This window comes from Eriocheir sinensis, chromosome 7 (assembly GCF_024679095.1).
Source record: "Eriocheir sinensis breed Jianghai 21 chromosome 7, ASM2467909v1, whole genome shotgun sequence".
NCBI lineage: Eukaryota > Metazoa > Arthropoda > Malacostraca > Decapoda > Varunidae > Eriocheir > Eriocheir sinensis.
Window position 1 is genome coordinate 23620784 of NC_066515.1, and position 17044 is coordinate 23637827.

General features: G+C 39.2%; 1 protein-coding gene across 4 annotated transcripts; it reads right to left on the reverse strand.

Moving 5' to 3' along the window:
• Positions 1–189: 189 nt before the first annotated feature.
• On the reverse strand, positions 190–16877 carry LOC126995008 (uncharacterized). Of its 4 annotated transcripts, XM_050854294.1 has the most exons (12): positions 13773–13835; positions 12939–13079; positions 12589–12639; positions 12393–12494; positions 7778–8137; positions 7102–7270; positions 5459–5577; positions 4874–4984; positions 3438–3539; positions 3151–3252; positions 2787–2812; positions 190–2463 (listed from the first exon to the last, which is right to left on the reverse strand). In XM_050854294.1, the coding sequence occupies exons 1-11, from the start codon at positions 13818–13820 to the stop codon at positions 2798–2800; spliced, it is 1320 nt and encodes a 439-aa protein (XP_050710251.1). In that variant the 5' UTR covers positions 13821–13835; the 3' UTR covers positions 190–2463; positions 2787–2797. The 4 variants fall into 4 exon arrangements, with proteins under 4 accessions (XP_050710251.1, XP_050710273.1, XP_050710240.1 ...); XM_050854316.1 differs by lacking the exon at positions 13773–13835 and adding an exon at positions 16626–16877 and having other exon boundaries at positions 190–2812; XM_050854283.1 differs by having other exon boundaries at positions 190–2812.
• Between the last annotated feature and the right edge of the window lie 167 nt (positions 16878–17044).

Consider the following 17044-nt stretch of genomic DNA (forward strand, 5'->3'; position numbering starts at 1 on the left):
ATACTGCTCCTCTAAATGTTCTGAACAATCTCTGCACCTCGTTCTCTGCCACTTCTACAATTCCTTGCCTAACCCGTGTCAGGCAACACTACTATTGCCATCATATAAAACTATAACCCTTATCATACAGGCCCAGTGTAACTATAATGGCCAAGTATAAATATTTATGATGCCGAGGTAAAACAGAGGTTTGTGGGAATATACACATTTTATTGAAAGCCATAGTCCGGTATAGAATCAAAGTTCATAGCATTTTATATAACATCGAGAAGACAAAAAGGGCATGAATTAATGTTGATAAACACTCATGTCATTCTCAGTAGGCAGAAACTTTACTATCAACTATAACCAGAGCCCTCTAGTCTGGTATATGAAAAGCTAAGGTTGTTCCTTTATATATACTGCATATAATTAGCCCACTAGACACATAGGTATAGCTAATGGTTTTAAATTTCTAGTATAGTAGGCCTCACATCATCATTCTCTGCTGATAGTCCCCTTGATCTTTTATATATTTAGAGTTAAGAGTAATATCGGTGTATATAAGGGTTTGATATTACATACATACAAAGAAAAAACTAAAACTTTATACAGTTAATGTCAATATATGACATATATCTATTATGCTATCAGAGGGGTAAGCTTTTTTTTTTTTATATATATCTATATACTTGCTGCAGTTTTAAATTATTCCACCTCAATAAGCAATGCATTTCTCCAGTTGACCATTTCAAAGTTTTAGATAATTCAATATACAATAAATTTACTACTGTATAAAAAAATGTTTATGTCAATTTTCTACTGCTTTCATATTTTGGATTGATTTTTTTCAATCCCACATATTGATTTCATACATTTTAACAAAATTCTGACATTTAGTATTCTTATTTGTTGCCATTGTTAACGTATAAGTCAGTACTGCTGGTACCGGTATTAATTGTACAGTACCAGTTAAGTAGTAGGAAAGAGGAAAGGCAGATGAGAGAAAACCGTTCCAGAAATAACTAGCAAGAAGGATGAGAGAATGCAGATGCTCATCCTTTCATGCATAAGGGGAGATGAAGTAAAAATATTTTGTGCAGCATAACACAATTACTCAATATTTAAATCATATTCTCCCTGGTGTGACTCTGGGAAAAGGAGCTTGAACATACTACTGCTGCTACTTCACTCTTAATATATCTACCCCTGCTATTCTGAGACAACCATTACTACTACTACTACTACTGTTGCTATAAAAAAGTGCTACATGACCACATATGTTACACAAAACCAATTAAATGATGGCCTTTTTGAGGAGAGAGGTTCCTATAGAATGCCACATAGAGGTTACAACATAGCAGGCAAATCAAAGTTAACGAGTTTAATCAAAAGTGAACTGCAGAAATTTCAGGCAGCCACATCCCTTCTTTTTTCTCAATTTTGATTGGCCAAGTGGCAGCCAATCACACCATCATCATGGAATCGACAGAAATATAATATTACATCTCAAAATCACCATATATTATAGTTAAAATACAATTTAACCACTGAAAAGTTCTCGTACCTGAAGTGTCAATGACTACTATGTGTGAGGCAGGGGCATGTCAGCTAGAGGAAATGCTGAGTGCCAAAATTTCTAACACCTTCCACCACTACTTGTAGAAATTGAAAGCATGACACCATTAATTGTTTGACTTAATTGCATTCTCTTTTTTTGCATGAAGGAAATATTTACCCATAAATCCCCATTAATGCATTCCTATGAATCAATAGATGGAGTGTTATAGGATTTATCATTGAATGCATTTTAGTTTGCCAACATTTTCATTACAATGTCATGAATAATGTACAACACGCAGGATTTTTTGGTGTAAACATAATATTGATCATTACAACTCTGAAATGTTGCTAGTTTGGTACAGGAAAATGTCACTTAAGTCTAGCTGGACTAAAGAGGTCTGCAGATTTGCAGCTGACAGAGTTTCAAAGAGGACCACCAGGTGACAGGTCGAGCTCACTGCAAGACCCTATTTCATAATGAAACAGACTACAGTAAATTCTCATGAGGTCATGCAAAGGACACTTTCTCCCTATTAAGTACAGTTTAGCATCAGCTGATTAATGTTTTCTTGCATTTTGTCAAACTGGTCCATCAAATTCAGTATTTTTTTCACCTGAATTTTTTTCCTCTGCCTATCCTGATAATCTGTGCTTTGAAAGTCAATGGCATCAAGCTGCTTCAGATGGCACATGAGGCGCTCATTGGCAGATGTCAGCTCCTTCCTAAACCTCACAAGTTCCCTCCTACACTCCCGGGCCTCCATCAAACCCAATGAAATCCTCCCAACTTTTGGCAAGACATCGTCTGTTATGTGCTTCTCTAATTTGATGCAAGAATCCTTGATCTTCATAACAGTCTGGAGGTTGCCATTGTCCTCTGGGTCATGTTGACTGTTCAGCATAGCACTAGTACAACCCATTCTGCAAGGTGTTCAAGATATCTAACACTAACTCCAGTATAAAGTTTCATGAAAATCAATGAATACTAGAGTAGTGTTTTCAAATAGCCAGCATTACCTTCAGGTTTCTCCATGGTTTATATGCTCTTTCATCAATCATAAATGCTAAATAAATATACTCAAATACTCATGCATATGAATATTGAACAAGTGGTCATACTATTTGAAAATCAATATAATTTAAGTGAGTAGTGTTCCTCAGGCCCCCTTACAGGTTTATACTAGGTTCAGACATGCTATATACAGGCTGAAAGTTTACCAGACTGGTGTAAGATATTTTCTTACCAGGTGCACACTTACTCGGACTCCAGCTGGAAATACATGAAACAGCATATTAAACAGTAATACTGTGAGCCAAAAGCCTGTGCTAAAAAATCTCAACAAGAAATGGTTAAAATATGTGTGTGTGTGTGTGTGTGTGTGTGTGTGTGTGTGTGTGTGTGTGTGTGTGTGTGTGTGTTTTGTACTCCAGTAAAAAAGAACTATACAACATATTGGACACCCAGAATCATATCCATTAAGTATGTCAATAAGAAAAACTATCGAAAAACATTAAAACTTCACAGCAAAGGTGAGATTGGTAATTTTATTTTTTGAGAGTGATCTGTGCTTAACCTGCAACATTCTGTAACATTCCTTGTGGACTTACAGAGAGAAGAAGTGCCATCTGGATGTTTAACTCCTCTTCCTCCTGCAGCAAGGCATTAGTCTTCTTCCAGTCATCTTCATCCTTATTGGCCTCTGCCTCAGTCTTCATGATTCAATTGTAGACAAAATACAGCAATAGAAAAAAAATAATAACTATGTAAGACCCACTCCTCCTGGATGCGGAGCACACACACCAATGACTCAACCATCGCCTCCCCAAATATGGTAATCCATATTATAAGAATGATTTGCTTATGTTAAAATTCAAAACATTCCTTGTGGACTTACAGACAGCTGAAGTGCCATCTGGATCTGTAATTCCTCTTCCTCCTGCAACAAGGCGTTAGTCTTCTTACAGTCATCTTCATCCTTAGTGTCCTCTGCCTCAGTCTTCATCATGCAATTATAGACAGAGAAACATTGGACTTAGTAAAATATAAACAAAAGAATATGTGATAAAGTAATATGAGAGGTCACTTTTAAAAGATGGTAAAAGAAAAAAAAGTAACTCCATGACACATACATAATACATACTGACTATATAGAGTGGCCTTATGGCCAATGTGTATTTGTTCATGGCATTGCATGTACAATGCAGCATTTTTGGGACAAATATTTTTTACAAAATCAGTGTCATGGCCCATTCACAGACATTTACAATACTCATCTAGCAATCGGCAATATTCGGTGCCTGCCCCGGACTCTTACCACACTTTGTCCAGCACATTTAAGCAGCACACCAGAGAGATGAACTAAAACAAGTTATTTGAACACTCACATTGCATGTCAACAAAGGACACATCGATCGTTGGTGGCAGCGTCTGCTATTTTATTTTTAAATTTCAGGTGTTTGAATAAGAACATCATACGAACATACAAATTATTTACTAATAAATGATTCTTTCAATAAAAATTAGTTAATAAAAATATGAAGCAGATAATAAAAGCGATCATCACAACAAGTAGCTGCACCGCTGATAATCATAAACATTCACAAGAATCTACGTCACAAGAAGAAGACAAAGCTTACTGAACCCGATATGGACATTTTGTTGAAGACACAGACAAACTTAATGAGAGGGAATCACTAATACACAAAAAATAAATAAAGTTAAAGGAATTCAACAACTCTGGACAGGAATACAAAGTTTAGTAAACTAATGAAACTATCGTGGAGGCGACATGACCACCATCGCCACCACAACAAAGACGTGGCCACTCAATGAGAGTTGCACCTGCCAGGCTTAGCTGGAGCCCAGATTTTTCATCATCTTCATCATCATCATTTCATCGACACCTGCTCCTAGGAGCTCCCACCACGGGATGGCCACGACAGAAGAGCTGGATCCTATTATGGTTCCTGGATGTGACTGGGCATTTGTCCAATGACTGCCAGACCCTGGATTTTGTCCAGGAAATCCAATATCCAGGAAGTTGAGGGTGAAGTGTATTTTTCAAAAATTCTCTAAAAAAAATAATTTTTCCATTTTTTTTTTTTTTTTTTTTTTTTTTTTTTTTTTTTGTCCAATACTAATTTCATCCAATGTGACACAATCTCTGAAAAAATTTCTGTGTTGGACGCGAGGCCACTGTGTGTATACATATTAAAAAAATGACCAATAGTACATTTAAAACTGAACAATGAAGGCAAGATTAATGAGCCTGTTCATTTCAAAATGGGATGTGTTTAATGATAAAAGTTGTAACGTTCCTTATGGACTCACAGATATCTGAAGCACCATCTGCATCAGTAATTCTTCTGTCTCCTGCAACACGGTGGATTTCTTCTTCCAGTCATCTATATCATCATTGTTTTGTGTTCCATTCTCCTGCCTCTTAATGTAAAAATAAGATTTATTTATCAATTTAATATGCTTATTATTGGAAGAGGATGCGAGAATTTAAAAGATTAAAACATTAACAAGAGACCATAATTATGAGGACCACGACATGGAAGAGAGTTGATTGTCTTGCAACAATACTACCTATATTTCAAAGTAAATAAACAAAGTTCCATTGCAAAATATTACTTTGGCATTAGAAAGGTGGTGCCACACTATTCACTATATGTCTTGAGTGTAATTCATCACAGCCTGATCACAAGTTGGGCTCACAATTGCCAGCAAGTACCCTCCCAGCCAGAGCAAGCTCCTTATTGTCAACCTCTGGTGTGTGTGTGTGTGTGTGTGTGTGTGTGTGTGTGTGTGTGTGTGAGGGTAGTTTATACAGCAAAGGCAACTCAAGAACAAAAAAATATGAAAATAATGCTACAGACCATGTGTGTGTGTGTGTGTGTGTGTCTTTCTTACCTGCCCCTCCTCTTCTAAGGCAACCATCAGAACAACATTTGATGGGAGGAGAGATGAAGGCCGCTTTTCAAGAGTCCGGCAAGTGGGACAAAGCAGGGGGCCACGCTGAGCAACTTTCCCTGCAGACATCAATGCACCATCTTTAACCTATATTCACTGATGATACAGACTCAATAGAATATGTTAAAAGACATGAATGTTCTACTCATGATACCTTTATAAATTCACTTGAATAAACTGAAATAGTCAACAGCCACCACTAAGTTCCACATTGCCATGGTGAGCAAAAAACTCTGTACAAAGGGTCAAACACACACATAAAGAAGGCTATAAAAGGCCACTCGCCCTAGATGTGGTAGCTCCCGAGACCCTATAATTATACTTATTGGTTGTCCTCCTCATCCAAAATCTCTATTTGATACTTTCAATTGTATCTTCATTAACAACATATCTTGATTTGTTTCATTCATCCCCTAACTTTCAACAGAGAGATATTGACATACGGGCAATTTAGCTTTAGAAGGGGATGATCACATGTTACTAGTTTGGCAAGCTTCTTTTCTACAATGATAGAAATAACACAAGAAAGGAATGGATGGGTGAACTGCATATATCCGGACCTAAAAAAGGCATCTGATAAAGTTCCACATAAAAGACAGTGAAGGTTTGAACTGGATGAACGACTGTTTGGAAGGAAGAGAAACAAGAACAGTGATAAGAAATGAAAGATAGAAGAGGAAGAAAGCTGTAAGTGGAATGGCACAGGGTTCAGTGTTGGTGCCAATTATGTTTCTAATTCATATGAATGACAGGCCAGAAGGAGTGAACAGTTACTTGAACCTGTTTCTAAAGGACACAAAATTATTGAGGAAACCAAAAAGCCATAGGGACTGCAAGTTGCAGAAACACATTAACAAGATATATGGAAGAAAACATGGGCAATGGAATTTAATGCAAAAAACTGACATATCTAGAAATGGAGAAAAGTGAAATAAGACCTAAATACACCTACAAAATGGGAAATGATATTATATTATGAGAGAAACAAGAGAAACACATGAGAGAGGTAATTCAGGATATATAGACAATATATTTGGAAGAATATGAAAATGACATTTCACTACCTGGATTTCACTACCTGGATAAAGCTATGATGAAAAAATAATAACCACAATTATTAGACCCAAACTGGTTGCCTCACAAGAAATGCATCAAGAAACTGTAAAGAATACAAAGAATAGCCATGAAGATGGTGCCAGAACTGTAAGACCCAACTTATGAGGAAAGATTAAAAGAAAGGCAGCTGATAACACGAGGAAAGAAGAGGGAGAGGAGGCCTGGCTACAATGTATAAATGAATGAATGACTTGGAGGAGTCAGATAATAAGAATCTGTTATTGAAAAGGGGAGGTGAAGTGAGGAAGTTAAGGAGATAAAAGAAAAAACTGAGAAAGGGAAGATATCTTAATGACAAAAAAAATTCAATTTTCCCCACAAAAATATAAATGCTTGGAATTAATTAGAAAAGTAATGGTGGAAGCAGATTGTGCAGCAATTTAAGGAAAAACAGGACAAATACAGATATGGAGACAACCACACAAGTGCAACTCATCCCTGTTTACCACAAAAAGGTAAATACCTACCAAGACACTTTCGGCAAAAGGTGTGGCCACAGGCAAGGATGGTTGGCCTCCTCTCAGTCAAGTTGTAGTTTCTGCGACACACACAACACTCCCTCCAACTACCTTCACAGCTGGAAGACTCACTGGAGGTAGCGCCACAATCTTTATCATCATCATCATCACTGAGTTCCTGTGGTATGAAAAATGCATACTCAATGCCAATACAGCTTATTGTTTCAAAACACCTACACCTTATTACAAACTCTGCCAAGTCAAGTTCTGTTTCCAAAACATTGGTAAATAATGGAGCCTTTTATACTTGAACTGCTGGCTCTATAGGTGTGTTTATGAAGTAGAGAAAACAAGTTTATATGGATAAAAGAACATGAATGAAAGAACATATAATAATATAAAGAGAATAACAGTGTTGATTTATGACATAAAACAAAGGAATTAAGAGATAAAAAAAACTTGAATTAGAAACATGCAGAAACAAACATGGATATAAAATATGGAGAAAAAAAACAGGGATAAAAAGATAAAAAGCAGGGATAAAAAGAACATTTATAAATCACATGGATAAAACAAGTACGTACTAAAAAGTTTGTGTGCCGAGGGCATGCCGGGGGTCTGTGATGTGCCATGCAGTGACATACCTGCCACAGCCTAGCCTGACACCATGGCATCCCGACCCTACCTGGGCAGAACAGGGAAAGCCTGAGGGACTTTGGGGGTCCTCATAATGGCAGCCGGGAGGATGGTGGTGGCGGTCAGACAGTCCCCTGGCATCATGGTGATGGCAATCACGCTGTCCCCTAGTGCCATGGTGGTGGTAGCCAGATGGTCCCTTCGTGTCATGGTGGTGGCAGCCAGGGGGTCCCCTGGTGTCATGGTGGTGGCAGCCAGGGGGTCCCCTGGTGTCATGGTGGTGGCAGCCAGGGGTTCCCCTGGTGTCATGGTGGTGGCAGCCAGATGGGGCCCTGGTGCCATGGTGGCTGCAGCCACGAGGTTCCCAAGGGCGATGGTGGTCATGGCAGCAGGGAGGAGCCATGGTGTTCTGCCAAAAGGTATGTATCAGGATCATTTATGGGCCACCACCTTTAACTACTGTTTCCTTCATAGATGTGGAATTTCTCAATGGGTCTTCAACTACTGTTTCCTTCATAGATGTCAACTTTCTGTGAATCTTCAACTTCTGCTTCCTTCATAAGTGTGAACTTTCTGTGCATCTGTAGGCACTGGTTGCTATCTATAAATACACTTACTTTGTTTTCATTATAATTACACAGGTGAGAGAGATAAGGATCTGAAGACTGGAATGGTGGTGAAAAAATTATCATGGACTTATTCTCCTTACACAGGTTGGCAATGATTTTTTTATGGTGAAGTCATCACCTAGTTGAGTAAGGAGAATAAGACCATAAAAAGAAACAAGAAAGCCATAAGGAAAATAGACAATACTAAATTTGCCATAACTTTAACAAAACCTGTTTAAAAGAGAATCCTCTGCCTATATATATATATATATATATATATATATATATATATATATATATATATATATATATATATATATATATATAGAGAGAGAGAGAGAGAGAGAGAGAGAGAGAGAGAGAGAGAGAGAGAGAGAGAGAGAGAGAGAGAGAGAGAGAGAGAGAGAATTACATAGAATTACATAGAAAATCAGACCACACAGACCCCATGGTCCAGACTAGGTGGTCTGTCCTTAAACCTAAGTGATTTTACATTAATCAGAAGGCTCCAAAACATTGCATTTCTACTCTAGTTGATATTAAGTTGAAGGAAGTGATGGTCGAGCTTTTATTTGAAGGAGTCAATCGTGTTACACTGGACCACTGATGGTGGGAGCTTATTCCATTCTCGCACTACAACGTTGGTGAAGAAAAATTTAGTGCAGTCTGAATTTACTTGTCTACATCTGAGTTTTATGCCATTGTTCCTCGTGCGCAAAGTGTCATCGATCATAAACAATGTTGATCTGTCTACATTCGTGAAACCATTAAGTATTTTAAAACATTCGATCAGTTTTCCTCGGAGGCGATGTTTCTCAAGAGAGAACATGTTAAGGGTGGAAAGCCTTTCTTCGTAGGATTTGTTGCGCAAGGAAGGGATCATTTTCGTTGCCCGATGCTGAACACCTAATTTAGCAATATCCTTTGCATGGTGGGGAGACCAAAACTGTACCGCATATTCCAAGTGGGGTCTGACTAACCTATTGTAGAGCGGAAGTATTACATCTTTATTCTTGAATAAAAAGTTTCTTTTAATGAAGCCCAACATTCTGTTCGCTTTATTTGCTGCATCGATGCATTGCTGTGAGAATTTTAGGTTTGACGCAATTTTGACCCCCAAGTCCTTGACGCATTGAACGCTTTTGAGTTTAACCCCACACATTTCGTAATCGAACTTCTTATTCCTCGTTCCAACTTGAAGGACCTGACACTTGTCTACGTTAAAGGGCATCTCCCATCTATCCGACCAAGCTGAAATTTTGTGCAAATCCTCTTGGAGGCTTTGCCTGTCTTCGTCAGCGAGAACCGAGTTACCAATCTTTGTGTTGTCTGCAAATTTACTAATGCGATTATTGAGTCCAACATCCACATCGTTGATGTAAATAATGAAGAGCACTGGGCCAAGAACGGAGCCCTGAGGGACGCCACTAGTGACTGGTGCCCACTCAGAATTAAATCCGTCAATCACTACTCTTTGCTGTCTGTTGCTCAACCAATTCGTGATCCATTGGTTTACTTGACCATCAATACCTATTTGCTTTAATTTGTAAAGTAATTTATGATGTGGGACTTTATCAAACGCTTTCTGGAAATCAAGATAGACTAAGTCCAGTGATTTGGTTACGTCATAAACAGTGAAGAGGTCGTTATAAAAGGATAATAGGTCTGATAGGCAGGATCTTTTGTTTCGGAAGCCATGTTGTGAGTCCCCAATTAATGAGTGGCTTTCAAGGTAACTCACAATTTTGTCTCTAATTATGCCCTCAAGTAGCTTACCTACAACCGAAGTTAGACTAATGGGCCCGTAATTACCTGGTACTTTTTTGTCTCCTTTCTTAAAAATCGGTGTCACGTTAACCTTTTTCCAATCCGAAGGGATGATGCCTTGTCGCAAGGATATATTTAATATGGTTGTGAGGGAGGAGAGTATTTCGCTCTTTGTTTCTTTGAGCAGAGTTGGATATGCTTTGTCAGGTCCAGGAGTTTTATTTGTTTTAAGTGATTGGAGGGCTTTAAGGACTTCATCGGGTTTTATTTCAAAGTTAGGCAATGCACGCTCGGGATTTACATTAGTACTGGTGTTGGTAGTAGTGGTGGGAGGACTGTCAGTATTGAACACCGAGGAAAAGTAATTGTTTAATAGGTTTGCAACGTCAGTCACTAGTGCACCGTCGCTGTTTGTTAAGGGTCCAATTCCACTTCTGACCGCCTTTCTGTTGTTTATGTAACTGAAGAAGGATTTCAGATTATTTTTACAGTTGGCTGCAATAGTTTCTTCATATCTACGCCTTGCCTGACGTACTAATCTGTTTACTCATCGCCTGGCATCATTATAGAGTCTAATGTTTTCGGGCGAGCTTTGTTCTTTCTTTAATCTGTAAAACAATTTTCTCTCCTTGACTGAGTGTTTAATTTCGCTATTAAACCAAGGTGGGCTTTTATTAGTGTTAATTCGCTTCTCGCACAAGGGGACAAATGTATCCTGCTGAGTGAGTAAGTGATTTTTAAAGCTTAGCCAGGCGTCCTCTACATTGCCGTCATCTGATAGTCGCATTTCTATTAGTCTTCGTCGGATTTCTACGAAGTTGGCTCTTTTGAAATTGGGCACCTTTACTTTATTTTCAGTCACCGATGTTTGAGCTCTAATGTCAACGCGCACTAATTTATGATCGCAGGAGCCGAGGTGTTCTCCTACCGTGACATTACTAACTAGGTTATCTTGGGTCGTTATAACAAGGACGAGTATGTTATTTTGTCGAGTTGGTTCAGAAACCATTTGGCTTAGATAATTTTCTTCTAAAAATTCAATCATTCTATGTGACTCACCTTCTGTACCTGACAGTGTCGCCCAGTCGATATGGGGAAGGTTGAAGTCTCCTAATATCAGTGAGTCGCTGTTGTTAAGTGACTGCCTTAAGACGCTGTACATTTCAAGATCGGCATTGAGTGATTGCCCCGGAGGCCTGTAGGTGAGATATATTTAAATTGACTTTTGCTATGTTTACTCGCACGCACAAATGTTCAACGTTACTGTTTCTTGGTGTTCTGTCAGTGGGTTGCAAATAGCTTTTGACAAAAAGGGCGACGCCACCGCCTCTACGGTTTACACGATCATTGTTAAAGAGTCTGTAACCATCTATGTCCTATTCGGAACTTAAATCAATATTTGTGGTGTCGATAAATGTTTCAGTTATAGCAATTATGTCAAAGTTTTCTGTCAGAGCAAGACATCGCAGTTCATCAAATTTGTTTCTTAGGCTACGCGCATTGAAACTAAGGACTCTTAGGTTATCTTTAGGCTTGGTAATAGAGGTGGTGGTACTGGCGGATTCAATGTTACGAGTTTGTTGCGGTGTATGGTGTCTATTTACACGGGCGGGATGGAAGGACGTGGCTGAGAGTCGTTTTTTGTTCGGGCGTTACGTACGGCATCGTTGAGGAGCCTTCCGAATCTGGCTGCCCTGATGGAGGACAGGTGTATGCCATCCCTTTGGAAAAGTTTACTCTGGCCGTAGAAATGGTCCCAGGCGTTAAAGAACTCGAGAGAGAGAGAGAGAGAGAGAGAGAGAAATGGGAGCAAAGATCCCAAAATATTTAGTTATTATAAGGTCAGTGAAAGGAAAAATCAGGACAGGATTGGACCACTTAGGAAGGATGGGGTAGTAGCAGAAAAGGATGAGGATATGATAGAATTATTAAATGAACAGTTTTCTTCAGTGTTTACCAAGGAAAATTTAAGGAAACCTGGGTTCAGGTAGCATGATAGGTAGCTTAGCAGTATTAGATACTATTAATATAGAAACAGGGATCATTAGAAAGTACATTTTATAATTAAATGTTGGAAAAGCATTGAGAAAGCAAGTGGTCCTGATGAAATACATGATAGGGTACTTAGGGAGGGTGTAGATAGTGTTACTGAAGGACTTAGTTTAATTTTTATACATCACTTAGGTATGTAGAGATACCTCAGGACTGGAAGTTAGTTGATAGCCATAAATGGGCACTGGACCATCAATGGAAGTCACACATGATCACAAATCAGTTTCTTACACTCACCGAGGGAGGGAAATGATGTCTGCCCTGATTCTCATAATGCTGATTGAGGCGATCCATGAGAAGAGTGAGGCCCTCAAGCACACTCTTCATTTTCTTATTGTCCTGTGAGGATGGAATGTGTTTACAAATTCAGAATGCACCATCTCTCTCTCTCTCTCTCTCTCTCTCTCTCTCTCTCTCTCTCTCTCTCTCTCACCTCCATGAGCCTGTCAATATCACCCTGCTTTTCTTCTATTAACTTCATTGCCTGAAATCAAGAAAAAAAAAGGCATAAGACATTTCCTGTTTAAAAAAGGTTTACATTTATCAAATCTGTGTATGGATAAATCAGGATAATATAGCAGGCAACAGAATGTTTGCAACCAATCTTCTGTGGTGTCTAAAATTTCACAATATAGTCAAATGTGTATATATATATATATATATATATATATATATATATATATATATATATATATATATATATATATATATATATATATATATATATATACAAAATACTTTTTTCCTATGAGCAATGGTAGAGCCACAACAACTATGACTCACCTCATGCACAGTTTTTTTCTCTTCATTTGAGTCACTGACGGTGCGATATATTTTGTACATCCCATCCGCTGCCAGAAGGATGGTTGGCAGATTCTTCACTATAGTCGGCCCCCATTGTGCCAATAGTTGGGCAGCCATATTCTAGGGAACAAATGGAAATGGGTATGTTAGTAAGGTAGGTAACATAAGTAATTTATGACTGAACGTTCTTGTAAAGGTCAATTGATTTAAACATTTTCATATTTGTAAGTGCCTGTAACCTATAAAAAAATGGGAGTATAAATTGCCTAACCCTGAAAGTTGTGCAGTGTCAAGAGTCTGTCTGACAATGATTGGATAAAGGAAGTAGCCATAGCCCTAGGCAAGATGGGCAAGGTAATAGGAATTCAACAAAGTGTCACTGGGACATAAAAGCATTTCTTAAGAAAATTTACATTGTCAAATGTGTGAGATTCTCATTGCTCCAAAAAACAGTTGCTAACACACAGAGTTGGGTCCAAGTACAGGTGACTGTACTTAAGTCCGAGTCCAAGTACCTGGATATTTTCCAAGTAGGCTACAAGTACAAGTACAGTCACTTTGCTATGGACTTAAGTCCAAGTCCAAGTACATGTCATTGTACTCAAGTACAAGTACTTTATGTGATTGAAAAGTTCCTGTCACAGATTTGTAAAGCACGAAAGTTAATAGTTTTCGTATATACACATTAATGAGACATCATAATATTACACTACAATATCATAACTCAATGTATGTATTTATCCAAGAGTATCATCACAAAGTTCACTAGAATATATATACAGTATATAAAAAAAAGTAAAGTTGGGGACATACGCTGTAGCAGCGCGTGGCCTCGGTGCTCATCTCCATAACATTGGCCATTGAGCCTGTGGTGGGAGGGAGCCCATTACTCCGGGACACAGCTAGGGCCAGTGTGACATCCGGGTTACCACAGTTTACCTTCCCCAGGTACCCATTTATCGACCAGCCCGAAAGGGAGGATGAATAGCAGGGTGAGCTACACATTGACTGCCCGGGCTGGGATTCGAACCCAGGCCCGCGGAGTAGAAGCCAGGCACGCTGAACACTAGACCACGGAGGTGTATACAGTATATAGCTTTTGATTAAATACAATGTACTTGTTTGTACTTGAATGTACATACTTGGTATTTTCAAGTAAATTTGGTCTAAGTAAAAGTACAAGTACAATTGAATTTTTAAACTCCAAGTATAAGTACATGAAAGTCTGTACTTAAGTCCATGTACTTGGACCCGACCCTGCTAACACAAAATTTGGTGCACTCAGATAAATACCCACTGAGATAAAACCCCTTGTTGAATTAAAAAAATTACTGAGTTTGCTAATTACTGCTGAAGATGCTGCCCAGGGGAAACTCAAGAAGATTGACTTTTTTATAGCACAATTTTTTTAAAGCACAATTCTGTCTTCTCGATGTTCTTGCAGGAAATTTATATAGTTTACTTTGTATCCCCTCTCTGGGCTGTTGCTACAGCCGAAGGCTGGACGAAGGCATTGTTACATTAAAAAACAGCCATGTTTGCTTCCAAAATAGGAAAAAATGTTCTTAGTAAACTAAATAATTACTAACTAATGCAGAGCATACGCCTAGGGGCGTATTGCTTCACTCACTCACCCCCTATAATCCAGGTGGTCCTTCCAAGCAAGCTCCCACACAGCTGTCCTATCCATCCCAAGTCCTTCCCGGCAGGATTGGTTTACATAGATTTACATAGATCAGACCACACAGACCCCATGGTCCAGACTAGGTGATCTGTCCTTAAACCTAAGTGATTCTACATTAATCAGATGGCTCCAAAACTTTGCATTTCTTCTCTAGTTAAAATTAAGTTGAAGGAAGTGTCACTCAAGCTTGTTTTAAAGGAGTCAATCATGTGACACTGGACCGCTGAAGGTGGGAGCTTATTCCATTCTCGCACTACAACGTTGGTGAAGAAAAATTTGGTGCAGCCTGAATTTATTTGTCTACGTTTAAGTTTTGTGCCATTATTCCTCGTTCGCAAAGTGTCATCGATCATAATGAGTTAGGTGCATGTCCCCTTGGTCTCTTCCACTCAGGGTTGTCTTGTACAAAAACAACCATGTGAGCAGGATTGACGTCAGGGAGGCGTGCTAGGAGTCTCCCTCAAGGCGACGCCACTCCTATAGGCCTTGGGCACCCAGTCCAGTCCAGCAGCAGGCATGGGGATTGTAACGGCTCCCACATGTGACTTATTCTTGATTCTTGATTGTTGATTGGCATTGTTGTGTCTTTTAGTTTTGTTCAATTTTCTTTTTTCTTCTGTTCCATATTGTTATGATATATAGTTTTTTTGTCTTCAGTTTCTTCCAGAGTTATTGGTTGAAACAGCTAGTAGTACATTGGCTATTAAGTAGTCTCTGCTTTGGGTTTCTGTGTTCTGTATAACATTTTGGTTTTATCTATTTCTGAATATTCTTCACAGTCCAGCAGAAAATGTTCCAAAGTTTCTATTTCTGCACCACAGCACGGACACTCCTCACTTTTCCTCTGAAACCTGTTCCTCCAGTTTAGAGTTAGGGTATTAGTAACTGTTCTTCCTCTTAATATTAATTTTGTACCCAATAAATTAAGTTAAGTTGGAACTTGTAATATTGCCCTGTAGACGGAGTTTTCTATTCTCTGTAATTTAGTGATCTCTTCTTCAGTGAATTCCATAATTTCGGCTGAAAAGAGTATATACTTCTGACAGTGCCATTCCCTTCAAGTAAGTTTTGCCAATTAGTAATCTATTACAACATCTTGCTATTACACTGTATGTAATGTTAGCTAGCTCACTAGCTTTTCTTAGTTTATGTTTTTTTAAGTCACTGAAGCAGTTTTTGTTGTTGGTTATTTTAACTCTTAGGTATACTTTGAGTTACTAGAATATTTTCAATGCTCACTCCTCGGCAGCTTTGCATTTCACGTTTAAAGGTATCCCACAACTCTCCAGGGTACGTACCCTATAATACCGCGCACTTCAAACCTATTTGAGACTGCCATTGCGGCATTGCATACACCTGAGCACACGTCTGCTGGTCCCTCGATCTGTTTCTCAAGATGGAACCCTGTGGAACCTTAAAGAAACCCTGGCGGGGTTGTATCTTGAGGATCTTTAGGACCTCATGCGTATCTTCAGTTTTGCAACAAGTCTGTGGTTGATCACAAAGAACTCAGCAACCAGGAAAGCCCTACAGATGATAAAATACCTCAGTTCAAATTTGGCGCGGAGCTCGACGGAACAAGTATGGCGAGGCACGTTGCCGCTACTTGTCCGATACGTGTACAATACGAAAGCTTCCCAGAGCTATACACCGCTTTCACTTTTATAGTACTTGCTATGTGTATTCAGCAACTGAAACATCATTCCATCTGTTTGTTCAGCTACAAAACGCATATTTTCCCAGGAATTCGTTTTGGCAGGCATGGGGTTATATATAACTTTAGAATCCTTTGAGTCATCGTAATCGACTAAATATTTATGCGTGGACGGGATCAACTTTATCGCTTACTTGATTTAAAGTCACTGTAATCGAATACTTAGGTGAAGTGATCTTGTTAAAGCTCTTTTCAACTTTGGTTATTTAAATATGTTGTAGGTGTGTCACGCAATGGAACACAAGATGAACAGTGATTGAACACTTGCCTTACAAGATGATGAGCCCTTCTGCACGTCAGCCTGCCAGGTGAGTCGCCAGCCTGATACTGCTGCCTGCAGGCTGTTGTGTGCTCGTCGGTCGTACCTCGGTCTGCACGCGTGTACGTGAGACTTCTTTCCGCCGCCCACACACTGGGCCCAGGGGGAGAGGGACGTAGAGAGGGGTGTCGGGAGGGGGAGGAGGAGGGATGTGGTGCCAAAACGTTTCGTTCGAGGGAGACAGGAAGCGGGGGAGCGAAGAGGGAGGCACAGCAGGGAGGGAGGCCATGATACGTTTCGTCCGCTCTGTTGCCGGGCCAGTGAACCCTTATCGCAGACGAAATATTTATCTAGATTGTACAGTATATAGTCCTTGGAAGTTGTCTCAAGGAGTCCCAAACACGCTTAAATTGGGACACACTTCCAAG

Coding starts and splice junctions, on each gene's coding strand:
- LOC126995008 (XM_050854294.1), bottom strand. CDS start 13,820: ATGGCCAATGTTATGGAGATGAGCACCGAGGCCACGCGCTGCTACAGC. Junction 8,138..12,392: donor GACATCATTTCCCTCCCTCG/GTGAGTGTAAGA, acceptor ACCTTTTGGCAG/AACACCATGGCTCCTCCCTG. Junction 4,985..5,458: donor CCTTAGAAGAGGAGGGGCAG/GTAAGAAAGACA, acceptor TTTTACATTAAG/AGGCAGGAGAATGGAACACA.